Source organism: Ostrinia nubilalis, chromosome 4, assembly GCF_963855985.1.
Source record: "Ostrinia nubilalis chromosome 4, ilOstNubi1.1, whole genome shotgun sequence".
NCBI classification, from domain to species: domain Eukaryota; kingdom Metazoa; phylum Arthropoda; class Insecta; order Lepidoptera; family Crambidae; genus Ostrinia; species Ostrinia nubilalis.
In genome coordinates this window covers 9,964,387-9,977,849 of record NC_087091.1, presented here as the reverse complement: position 1 = coordinate 9,977,849, position 13,463 = coordinate 9,964,387, and the positions used below count along the sequence as shown (strand labels likewise).

The following is a 13,463-nucleotide window of genomic DNA, read 5'->3' as shown; positions in this document are numbered from 1 at the left end:
AGTGCTCTATGAGGTCTATAAATAACCAAAGGAATATAAAAATATCCCAATAGTATAACTAGCTTCTGCGTAGATTTAAATCAGCTAATAAAGTTCTTCCATCAAAAAATAGAATATGCATAACGAGGCCCACGCACGTTTTGATGTGCAACACTGATACTTCCAGCACATACCTACTTGTAATGTCTCCCTTCCGTGTCAAAGTCTTAAGTATCAACTACAGAAGAAACTTGCAAAGAAATTGCAACTTTACACGGTGAAAAATACTTTGTTCAAATGCTCATAATCCTCTGTAAAGTTCGTAGCAAACTACGAAGATACTTGACGTAGCACGCTACGAAAAATAATTCAAAACTCATTCTCAACATGTTACCTGCAAGTTGCACGGTATCGCATTAAAATGCAATGTCAACTTATTTCGTCTTTGCATATTCATAATTTCTACAGAGACAATGCCTATAGTCATGAATACAGGTTTTACATAATTTATTCTATGTGGAGTTTTGTATAATATGTAAATTAAAGATAAAAAGTGGGTATACGAATAAAACCCATATTTAAGATGCTGTATTTTCCGTCCATTTATTTTGAATTAAAAGTTTGAACTAAAATAAAGTTTATCGCCGTGCGCTATGCTTTCATACTACGACATTTCTACGTGCTACGACTACGAAAATTGCTACGAACATTTTGCACTAATAAGTTTTGGAATGAAATAAAGTATTGTAACAAGTACACCACCCGTCATTTGGGTATTCCCACCTTCCCTCGACAGACTTCATTTGAGGGATGGGAATGTTCGCGTCATCTTTCCCCAATTGCAATCCCCAATCTTAAGCTAAACTAAACTAATAAAATAATAAATAAAAATAAAACACACATGTACACATTCACACTAACACTCACACACACACACACACACACACACACACACACACACACACACACACACACACACACACACACACACACACACACACACACACATACACTCACTCACTCCGCGCGCGCCATCCCCCTTACTTTGTTACTACAGAAATGATACTTAGTATACCTAGTTGATATTATGTAGTATTAGTGATTAGTGCTTACTTTTATTTTTGTATAAGTACCTATTGAACTGTATTTACGCACATATAATATTCCAAGGAAGAGCGATGTCTCCTGGCACAGGCTTCTTTAAGCTTAAAAGGAGGCATCGATCACTATTAATTATAAGCAAACTTCTGGTAATGAAATAAAGATTTATTTATTATTATAATTGCGAGTTCGGGGAAAGGTTAAAAAGGATTTCTATTTCCAGTAACAAAATTTTGTCTGGCCATGTCTTTAAACACGTTAATTGTTGCCTTGTGTATTATTGTGTAGTACTTAGCAACGTTCATTTCATAAGCTTCTTTTTCTTACCTTACTCTTTGTCCAGCATAGTTTTAAACTGACCTATAATACCAGGTCGTCCCGCACTGAGCCGCCTGAACTGACCGGCATGATGAGGGCTGCGACCGACGACATCATAGATTCCCTGGTGTGCCCACCACCGCCCAGCGAGCCGCCGGTCATCTCCGACGACATGATCTCTGGACTCATCGTGCCCGCACCAGCTTGGAGTAAGTATTTTGATGTTACTACTTACTTGCATTACCAACGCCCGTATTCAAAAACGATGCGTGCTTAAGTGAAGCAGCAAATAAAACGCACAGCGTTGAACAGAGCTCTGTGATTGGTTCGTGTGTCACCCTGTGCGTCCACGCGCACTATGAGATCTCATAGTAATGTTTGTGAATACGGACGTAAGCTTTTATGTAGTTATTACGATTTTTGAATGTTGCACTGAAATGAAATATTTTAACTCGTGTTTGTGTTCGGATATTGCATTAAAATGTGTTTTTTTTGCTAGCGAGCGAGACAATCGGCAACTCTATAACGTATTTTTTAATGAAAGATCGAATTTAAAAACATCATATTCTTCATGATGGCAGGGCAGTTTTCACTAAGATACTAAAGCTAAGCTAGGTAATTATGTCGAGTACTCCCATAGGAGTAGCAGGTTTAACTAATATAGGTCATGATGTGATGTTTGAGATGAAACTAGAAACATTATACGATAAATAAACAACAATGCTAGTAAAATTGGAATATCGCGTGCGTCAAGCACTAAAATAGGCACACATTTACCTAAAAACAATTGAACAAAGTTATGTCAACATCTCTGTTGATGTTTCCATTTTAAACGTATCCCAATATTATCCCAGTTTTAATAAATTGAGTTGTTGAATTGGATTGCCAAAACGACAGGTATCAGCGAGTAACCGTCACGCGCAGCAGTCACGTCAAATGGTAACGAGCGCTTGCTCGTTATGAAAATAACGTTTCAGAGTTATGAATACATCACCAATCCAAGCAATAAATAACGGAACTTCACGCACCATCATTCCATCGACGCGCTAATTGAATTGCAATTTGCGATACCGCTTCGGTTACGCATATTAATACTATCCTATTACCAATTAACGTGATTCCGCAAAATGAATGCTAGTAAATATTTAAGAACCAAAGTTTTTCAAGCCAGGGAATATATTACAGATTCAAGTACTTTATTCAAATGTAGGCCCTTTTCAGGGCACTTAAACACGACCCAAATATGTATAGCTTACCCTAAAATAGAACAAAACCCTAAGCAGGTACTAACAAAAGTTTGTTGTAAAGTAAGAGATGACAACTTTCTTTTAAGAATGTAGGCAATTTAAGTACAAAAATACGATTTATGAGTTACCCCAAATTACATTCACAATACTATTCATTCAACACAAAATACGTACGCTATTGCTTGCCGGAAAACTTTTAATTAATGATGTCTTCAGGAAAATCACATTGAGCTTAATTCGTTTCGTGTTTTCTATTTTCTATGTCCCTGCCCTACTGGCCTCGTTGCCACGAAGATGACTTTACGAAACGTTTTAACCGCGAGCTGTATACAGGGTAGCAATACCCACAGCCCCCACCAATACAAATAAAGGTGTTGCTGTGTCATACGGATCATTATTCATAATTTATGGCTTTTACCCATTAACCTACGTGATGGTTTATAGCTGTAAAACAATAATGTCAATAAATCCAAAAGCTCACCCCTTTTTTTGCTAAAATAACGACGTTTTTATTTTCGTAACAAGCAGCGTTTCAATCTACGGTATTATTGTATCACTTGGCATCGTTTCCGAATCTCAAATCTACATTGGATCTGAATTATGGCTGTCAGCCAGTTATATATTTTGTGCATCGTGAATTACAAAATATCACTTCCCGTTCTGCGGACTATCGATCTTAGCTATGAACACAATACAAATAGAATTTAGAACTTCGAACTCCTCCTATGTCCTTCCGATCAATTTCGTTGCGGGTCCAATGACAGTTTAACTTTTCCCCCAGACAAACTTGACCTTTACTTGTTGGGTTTTTATTGGCGGTCAAACTGTAGATGCACAGTTGCAGCGGTGGGAACGAGAGGTGGGAATAGTCCCGAAAATACAAATAGAATGGAAAAGAATACAATAGAATAGAGTTAACTTTAATTGAAAGCGGTGGTACTTAATAAGATAGCTCAATTATTATTTTCCGTCATGGAATAACTCGTACAATTTATTAATATAAGCTCAAATAATATACTGAACAATGTCTAATTTGGCACGCTCTTGTTTATTACACTCAGCGTTTATGACCGGCACAGACTCGCAGTGAGCTGCGTCAACATCCAACAATTACAATAAGTATATAGGTACTCGTAATAGTATGTAGTATACATTCATGTCTATGTACTGCGACCGATTTTACCCACACTATGTGAGACGGTTGACTTGACTGATATTAACTTGTCGCACGAACGTTGTCAGAATCATTTAAAGCTGAAATGTTGGATGCGTTATTAACTTTGTGACTCGGCGAAATGTTTATTGACACACAGTTATGTATTGAGTGACATTCAAACCGTTCCCTACATCATTCTGCCTTGACATACAGATGGAATGTACTTTGTAACAGAATTCCTTTGACACAATAAACGGAAAAGCACCAGATAAAATGAAAATTTTCAGCCTTTTTCATCGTGCAATGTTACCCAATTTAACTCTCCGAAATAAACATTTACCTACTTACCCAAACGTAAGGCCGCTTTATAAATCTTATTCAAAGAAAGTCAAGCCGCTCTTCCTTAAGAAATAAATAAATTTTGACTAATTTCTTTGCAATGTTTTTTGGCTCTTTCTCTTCGTTATTTCTGGCGGGTACTAGTGCCTAATCTAATTCATTATTTATAGTCAACGGTGTGGAAATTGCTTTGGTCTTGGTAAGTCCAGAATGATTTATTCCGGCCCTGGCATTTGTGCAACATGAGAGGCAATTATGCCGGCGTATTGAGTCGACATGTAGTTGTTGTTTGTTTTATGAGAACCTATACGGAATCGACTCGACGAGCCTCCATGGGCGCGGCTCGGAACAATGGCGCCTCTCTCGGCCGCAAACACGTTATTTTCACCTAACGAGACGTCTGTTTTTTCTCCTAATGACGCGTATTCAATATGTGACCCGAAAATGTTTTCATTTCACTTTGCACCTTTATTTGAATTTCAATATTTCACTTTGTTTTCGTTCGTTATCTTTCATACTCATTGTTAGGATTCTTGTGTGATGACGTTATTCGAGCGGTATTTCCGTTATTCAAATTTTTATATTTAACAAAAAAAAGTCCGATCTGGACAATTACTTCGGGTACATAATAATATTCGTTGCCAAAAATGTACAGAAAGTCAGCGCCCAATTCGCAAATTAGCGCTATTTAACGTCAAGCCTTGGAGTTGGCTATTTTATACTTGACCGCGAATAAGTATTTGAATGGAGCGAAAAGAACCGTAGTTGAATAAAGTGTTGTGCTAATTTCAAAACAGAAATACCCGTCCTTCAAATAAAGGCCGTGACCCAACCCCGGGCTGTTTGCGGCCGCCGTGTTGACTAGCGCGACCAAAAACTCATTGTGTGACTTCATGTCATAAAACGACCGCCGTGAAAGTTCCACCATCAACGTTGTTATTTCCTCGGATGATATTGAAAACTCTTATGTTTTTAATTCCGTGTTATTGGAATCTTACAAGGACGGTAATATCTAGGTTGAAGTTGTAAAAGACGCGGGCAACTTAAAATGAGGCCTATTGAGGGGGTCAGGGTGCGAAACTTTTTCACTCAATGTGTTTTTGGTAAATGCCTAACCTACTTAACGTAGAATTAATTGTGATTGATTGAGCTTTAATATTTAATAGAAAATTTTAAATAAAATGACGATAATGAGCTAAGAATGCACCAAAACTATTTGTGGCGTTAACCTTCCGTTACGAAGTAGATAATATACTCTGTGCCGTAACGTTACATTCCGTAGTACATTACCTACGTAGGTATACTTTTTGATATGAAAATATAGGTTATGTTTACTATAGGAATAGACACACAGGAGCTTTACTCTTGTTGACTAGTTTTGCCAGGGATAGAGTAATGGCATTATTGACCAACTGGATCGAAGTTCATTTTATTAACATGCTGAATTTTGAGCTCTTGCCAGTGTAGCTTTATTTATTCGTCCACGTAAATCTAATCTATGAACATAAACCTATTTTCAACTGGATGTTTTGAATGTTCGCAATTTTCGGTCCAATATCTCACTTTTGAAACAAAGATAAATATTTACAATAAATCTTTGGACAAATCTTTGGACAATTTCACACAGCGCCAGCTAGCCCCAAAGTAAGCAACTTAATGCTTGTGTTATGGGTGCTAACTTAACGGATCCTATACTACTTATATACTTTTTTTTTTAAATACATACATATTATACATAGTCACACCCAGACCCGTCACAGAAATTAAAATTCATCATTTCAATTTCTGCCCGGCCGGGAATCGAACCCGGGACCTCTCGGCATAGTAGTCCGTTCTGAACCACTACACCAAACGGCCGACAATAATAGTAGCTTTACATTATTTAAGATCGTTTGCTGGTTTATTTTTACAAAACATGATTATTTATTTTATTAAGATCTACCTACATCCCTTTTTTTCTTCTATTGACAAGGATTATGGAACTTTTTTTGTTTCTTTTGACTTGGGTGTACTACCTACGTGAAAAGTAATTAGCTACCCATTATTTTAATCCTAAGACAAATACCGTTCTTAGTAAAAGAAATTAAGAATAAGTAAGAATGCTTTGGGACGAAAATAGCTCCATTAACGTCTATTAGTACGTAATGAAGCAACAACAATCTGTTTCCAACTTGAATGCCTTTTAACATCGCTAGATTAGGACATCTAAATAATTGATGACAAAATAAAATGGTTCTATATGCAAAAGGTTCGTGCAATATCCGAATACTGATTTAAAATATCTACGGGTTTACTCCCAAATCGATTTCTATATATCACCACGGTAAGTCCCTTTCATTCATGGCAGAATCTTGTGAGTGAACGCGACCTGAATATATTGAAATCGAGTTGCGTAGTAGGGGCGATGGTCAACAGGTAATTTTTTACAGGTAAGGAGTTATACAGCCCCGAAACAGACGGCCATGGCGGGGACTCGGTGAATGCAGGCCCGCCCAAAGTCAGCTCGCGGACGAATTCGTTTGAAATTGAAAACCTTCTAAAGGTAAGGTTTACTGTAAGTAGTTATCATTTATCATAGTAAGGTTTTACTTGTACTTTTTTCCCCGTCCGTTAAACTGCCATTAAAGTTATTTTTAGCCTGAAATAGCACATTTTTCCGAGTAAAACGATCAATTTATTATACAGCATATGATATCCGTAACAACCATAATCTTTTTTATACCTGCGCCGCGATCTAATAAAATAAATTAGTTCGCTACCCTTTCTCACATGCACGACCGCGACTTAATTCTAGATTCAATTATCCATCTCTCTGCGACCATTCCACGTTTTATTTCGTTACGATACCCGCATGGTAATGTCTCCCTTGAAAATAATAATCGTCTCTGGCGAATCAAATGGGGTACGCGCAATTTAATGCCGTTCCCCTATTATTATACCTGTCCTGTAGATCGTATCCAATCTCCTTTGTGGCCACCTATAGACACGGAACGTTTATCAGAACCCCTTTGTCTGCCTAAACCTCACTTTCTGTCTAACCCAGTACAAATGTTTTTAATTGCTTCAACTTCAACCGGTTCCTTTAAGTAATTAAAGAGTTATAGCCGCCATTCCCCTACCTGGGGATTCGAACAACCTATTTGGAAGACAATTGTAGGTAAATCATTGTTATTTGTAAAATGCTAAATGCAAATTGTGGTCGGCCGGGGATCCTTAGAGACAAATTAAACCAATTCATAACTGAATGAGGAGCATTTCGGAAGCTGTCTTTATTCTTTTGTCTATTTTTGGGGAATCCACAGGTGTACCTTTTCTGAACGCGATTAGTGTTGGCGGATCTTAGGGTGAAAACCCTAAATGGGTCGACCTTAAACTGTAATAAGGGTAGGGAGAGCAATCACGCATGGATATCACGTGGGTGCTTAATGAATGTCGTGTTGTTGGCGAGCGAAAGCGATCGCTCATTTAGCACACGTAATCACGTACATTTTATTACAAGGGCTCCAATAAATTTCTGTATGGTTTACGTCGTTCTGTAATCAGATTAAATTAATCAAAATGTCACTTACCTACCTTTGTACTTTAAATGATAAACTTCACTGACGTAAACGTGACAACGTATGCGTAAGGTGTTGTGTTATAATAAAAGTATTTATAAATACTTAAGTAATACTACTAAATAGCAGACTGATACTAATTAGGTTAACTAAATAATTTGATTAAACCGAGCACGTTAGGCTTGTTAGTAGTCCCGCCTGCCAATCTGTTTAGGCCGGCGTGTTTGGCGATGGCAGTAGCTCCCCATGTGTTTGAGAAAGGTGTGTTGTTAATCAAGCTGTAGGTATACGATAATGTTAGCCTCCTTACGCTGTGCAAGATAGATTGGATGGGCTTCGTGTTTACTTATCCCCTTCTTTCGTGTCGAAGGTTTGCTATTAACTAAATGGATATCGACCATTTTTGCGGCTTTTTTTTCATTTTCGAACTGCTGCTACCTGTTCTTGTAATCTTGTTACAATGAACAGATGAGATCTCCCATTGGTTGAGAGTTCACGATAACACGTATACGATCTTAACATTTTATGTGCGAAAGCCCATTAAACTCTGTCGTATAAACTAATCCAAAGAACGTGCGTGACTTATGTCTTTGTTTTTTGCTAATAGGCTATTTGACTTATTTTATACCGCAAGTTTCAAAGTATTTTAAGAAGGTACTACTAAAAATTGTATGCGATTGCTAGGAATAGCTTCGTCGTTAACGTCATAATCCTACCTGCTAGCCTGTTTCCAGTGTTTCCTGTAGAGTAGGTATGTGGCAATGAAGCAAAAGTCAGAAAATTAAAAATCATTCCTTCCCAACCCGTTTGACTAGCATAAGAAGTGTAGGCTAATCCATCTGACTCTGGTAAATTAGGAGGGATAGAATCTATACCTTATTATTTTGCCGTTTTGATATTTTTATGTCTATTTCAATAGAATATATTCCATCTATCTTGGATTGTTATGTAGAGCGCAGAACAGGTGACCGGCTGGTGCCGATCGCCGGCGGACACCCGCCGCGGGAGCCCTACAGGCAGCGTGGTCAGTGCCGCGGCTGGGACGCCCTCCCGGCACATGTCTGATGCCGACAAACTGAAGAAGGTCCTGCTGGAACTGGTGGACACTGAGCGCGCTTATGTTAAGGTCAGTACTCAATCAAAATCAAAAATATTTCAAAATCAAAAATATTTATTCAGTTTAGACCACAAGTGGCACTTATGAACGTCAATAGAAAATAATAAAAAAAGAAAAAGGTAGCCCTTATGGGGCACTTTACATGTCTCCTTATCTTTTGGGCCCTACCAGCGCTTCGAGACAAACATATGGCAAGTGCTGAGAAGAAACGCCGGAACAAACTCACTACTTGGTACTTTGACTGCACAATACAATAGGTTACATGTAATGACACCTACTCCTCGTTTGTAAAACTGTTTTGACATTTCGCAAATGAAAATACACCGTTCACTCTAGGTATTTGCTGTGCATTAAGTTTGCCGTTTGTAACACATCTTTTATGTAATAAAGTTTTAAACAAATACTTAAATACTTAAGTATGTGGAAAAAATATTTTGTACGTAAGATAAAGTTCGTTAAATATCTTGCACAGTATCGTGGTTACAATTAAGTAGTATAGACGTAATTAATGCATAGCAGGTAGATCGCAGGTTCGCCCAAACGGAAACAGATCGGCAGATAAAATTAATTTTGATGGAGTGCGAAACTCCAAATAAATATTCATTGAGCCGAAAACTTCTGATGGATTTATAAAACGTATTTAAAACTTGGTAAAACCCAAGCGAAACTGGACGCACCTGCGACAATCTGCCATTTGTGGATTAGAATATTCATATTTAATTATTAGGCGCCGAAATGGGTTGAGTGGCTGAAAAGTGTTACCTAAAAGGAAGTCTTAATGAATCGATGGTTTGCAGCACCTGAACAATTTACTGGAGAACTACTTGGAGCCGCTGAAGAAGGAAACTTTTTTATCAAACGCCGAGATCAACGCCCTATTTGGAAACATTCAGGAGATTGTGACTTTCCAAAGGCAGTTCCTGCAAAACTTAGAGGAAGCGCTCGAGGCTGAGCCGAACTTCCACCACTTTGAATTCTCAAATCAATTTAAAGTTAGTATTTTGGTTAAAGTTATTGTTATTCTGTTTTTGGACCGCGTTGTCATACTGCGTTTGATTTCAGAATATACTCTTCGCGGTCGGAAATGCATTCTTGTACTACGTCAACCACTTCAAACTATACAGCTCTTTCTGTGCCAGTCACAGCAAGGCGCAGAAAGTCTTGCATCCGAGTAAGTGTATCTTCAACAAACTTTTATGTTCCTTTCTTGAAAATACATAACTCACAATGGTCTCTACTGTCACAGATGAAGGAAACCAAGCATTGCAAGAGTTCTTGGCGGCGAGGAATCCAAAGCAGCAGCATTCGTCAACACTCGAGTCGTACCTTATCAAACCTATTCAACGGATACTTAAATATCCCTTATTACTTCAACAACTGAGAAATTTGACTGATGCTAATTCTGAAGAACACCTCCATTTAGTAGGTCAGTAACAAAAATGATGAGCTGTTTAAAATTCTATACTCAATTTAACGTGCTACATATTTTATTCAATACATTTTGTATTCTGTGCAGAGGCTCTCAAGGGAATGGAGAAAGTTGCTGAACATATAAATGAGATGCAACGAATACATGAAGAATATGGTGCTATCTTTGATCACTTGTTTAGGCAACACCAGAAGTCTTGCAAGCAACCTATAGATCTAAGTCCTGGTAAGATATTATATTTAAGACGTTATTAATTAGTAATTTAGTTTAATAGAAAAATCAACCTTGCTTTTTTCGTTTTCAGGTGATTTGTTATACTACGGTGGAGTAGAATGGTTAAATATTTCAGACTTTTTAGGAAAAATAAAGAAAGGATTGGAACTGCACGCTATGTGCTTTGTATTTAAATCAGCTGTTGTCTTCCTGTGCAAAGAAAGACTGAGACAAAAGAAGAAGTTGATGGTGGGTAGTCTATGCATAGTATTTGAATAACAAGACTCAGTTAATACGAATCTAAATTAAACTTAAGAATCGCTGAAATTTAGTTCAAATATAGCGTGATGGACTTTCTCAAGACTTCCATATTTTCTCTAGTACCTTATTAACAAACCGTTCCCGGTAATTGAACAAGTTTCGTGCTTGAACTTTGCGCAACTTACAAAAAGTAATTCCAAATTTCAAGAAAAATATTAAACCAGTCACCTTTGTGGATTAAAAGTTTATTTTAGTAAGAGCCTTAACAACCCCCATCTGCTAGTCATGGCATATAATTTTCGCATATAGCAAGTTTGATTTGAAACGAAATCCTATCTAACTTTTGTTTTTCATATTACTCGTTTATCGATTAGCTTTACTTCTGTCAGAGAACAAGCGTACTTAAAAATTTAATTTTCTAATTTATCCGTTCAATCGGTTTATTGGAATATTATTAATCGGAATTACTGCGGTTTGTTCAATTCAATCAAACTAAAATATTTGCTATTCGATTCTAATTCAATAGAGTCGCATAGCAAAGAGTCATAATAGCACAGCAATTACGAAATGAATTCCACATCACAATATATTTTCTACAGTAACAAATTATATTATCATTCGCATTTATAATATTAGTAGGATTAATCGAAATTTTGGTGGTTTTAACCTGGTGGTCCACGATGTCAAAGAACTAACATGCCCAAACAAATATTTCGACAACCCAGGACAGATTGTCCTGGCGCCACAGAACGAGGAGAGCCGACCCCAAATAAGGGAAAGGCTATGGCAAAGAAGAAATTTAACCGAAATTTTCCTTTTTCTTCATTTAGGGTGTGTCATCAAAGAACAACTCGAACGAAGTAGAGATCATCAGGTACCAGGTCTTGATCCCGGTGACTGAGGTCCAGGTGCGCGCGTCCTCTGCCAAAGACATGGACAGCCACTTCTTGTGGGAACTGATACATCTGAGGAGCCAGCTGCAGCGCCGCTCCGAGAAGGTCTACGTGCTGTCCAACAGGTGAGTTTTTACCACTTTCATACTTTTTATTTTTTCTACAGACAGTTTAAAACCAGTTTGTTCGACTCTACATCATTACACATTTAATTTTGTGATAGATTCTATTTATTGATAAAATTTAAAGTGCTCTCATACGAGATTTGTAGGAATCTGACGTAGTTAATTTACAACCTCACGTTATCTTTAAAACAGACGAAGTTTACAATTTCACGTCGACATAGACTACAAACGAAATTGTCTAGTTAAACTCAAATCTATTTGCAAAATGGTCCCTTGCATAAGACTGTACAACGTAGTTTTTGTATCTTTCTTTGGTTTCAGCTTTCGTTAAAAAATATTAATACTTAATATCGTAGCCATCACACAAAAAGACAAGACAAAATAATAAATGAAAATAAAGTGTCTGATCAATATTAGGTATGCCTACTTGAGATAAATATCCAAGTAAAGGATGTAGGTACCTACTTCAGCTTGATCCATCAAGAGCAGTCTAACATGTCCTCGTAACAAAGAATAATATAAATGATCCCATTTTTCCGGGAAGTCCCTAGTTCCGACTTTTACAAATCACGCTCATTTTTGGCAGCTACTCTATAAGTCAATGGCTCCAAGCGATGGCGTGGTCGTTAGCCATAATTATGCCGATCGTATCGACAGTTAACTTTGCTACAATATACTTCGAAAACAACGTAGTTAACTAACTCGTGATTTCTTAATATTGCCATAAACTCGGAGCTTTTTCAAATGACTAACCGAACTACTAAAATAAAACTCATAATTTGATCGTTTGCTGTTTTTATTAGCCACGATATCGCTCGGGGTTTCAATGAATGTCAGCAGTTTATAGGCTATAGCAATAATGACGCCAATGCCCTAAATCCGTTGTTTGTATAACAAAAGTAAGTAAAAGTGTTTATAAAACATAATAATACAGTCGAAATACCTTTGTTTTTGTACAAGCAGCACGGCGGACTTCCGCAACGCGTTCCTGAAGACTATCAGGCAGATCATTAGGGAGTCGGTTCGGAACATGTCCCTGCCCACCTCGAGACCCGCGCCGGCCCCACCTCGGGCGCCACACACCCTGGAACGCGACCGGGAGAGGCCCAAGCATCAGGTGAGATGCACTGTGAGTCAATGAACAATACTTACCTACTCGTACACAGCAGATCCTTTGGATCTTTACCGAGACACATTTGGAGGAGGATCAACAGTGAGTACGAAAACATTTTTTTCATAAGGCAGACAACAAATAAATCGTAAGTTATTGGATCAGCTTACCAGATTGACTTTTGAAATTAACTATGAATAGAACTTGCAAACTTTATGTAAGTGTACGGAGCCACAAGCACAGCTAGTTAATAAATGATTTTTTTTATTTTTATTCTAGGTGCAAGTGATGCAGGGCTCTCAAACTCTCGGCAAGACAAAGAAACCAAAGACAAGTGGACAACGGCTATCGGCAGGCAATATCGAGGTAAAATGAAATCCTAGTTCAGAACACTTACCTACCACGGAACTATAAAATTTGGATGCTGATTTTGTACGTAATACATTTCAGGTTGGTGATCTCTCGCGTGAGAACTCTCAAGACGCAGACGAACCTCCGCCACCGCCTCCAGAAGAAGAACCTGCTTTCAGGCACCGAAGCAAAACATTAGGTGACACTGCTGGTAAGAGACACTAACATCAATAGCCTTCCTACTAACGAATCAAATACATGGAAAT

At 37.8% G+C, this 13,463-nt stretch overlaps 1 protein-coding gene across 1 annotated transcript in view; it reads left to right on the top strand.

Annotated features, from left to right (window-relative positions):
* Positions 1 to 13,463, top strand: part of LOC135071065 (protein still life, isoform SIF type 1) — a 125,735-nt gene that overhangs the window by 110,417 nt on the left and 1,855 nt on the right. The window contains exons 30-41 of the mRNA XM_063964811.1: positions 1,453 to 1,607; positions 6,570 to 6,682; positions 8,650 to 8,823; positions 9,612 to 9,806; positions 9,877 to 9,985; positions 10,061 to 10,240; positions 10,331 to 10,468; positions 10,548 to 10,705; positions 11,548 to 11,735; positions 12,699 to 12,864; positions 13,126 to 13,212; positions 13,297 to 13,408. Coding sequence (XP_063820881.1) covers positions 1,453 to 1,607; positions 6,570 to 6,682; positions 8,650 to 8,823; positions 9,612 to 9,806; positions 9,877 to 9,985; positions 10,061 to 10,240; positions 10,331 to 10,468; positions 10,548 to 10,705; positions 11,548 to 11,735; positions 12,699 to 12,864; positions 13,126 to 13,212; positions 13,297 to 13,408 — 1,775 coding nt within the window. The remainder of the gene's footprint in view (positions 1 to 1,452; positions 1,608 to 6,569; positions 6,683 to 8,649; positions 8,824 to 9,611; positions 9,807 to 9,876; positions 9,986 to 10,060; positions 10,241 to 10,330; positions 10,469 to 10,547; positions 10,706 to 11,547; positions 11,736 to 12,698; positions 12,865 to 13,125; positions 13,213 to 13,296; positions 13,409 to 13,463) is intronic.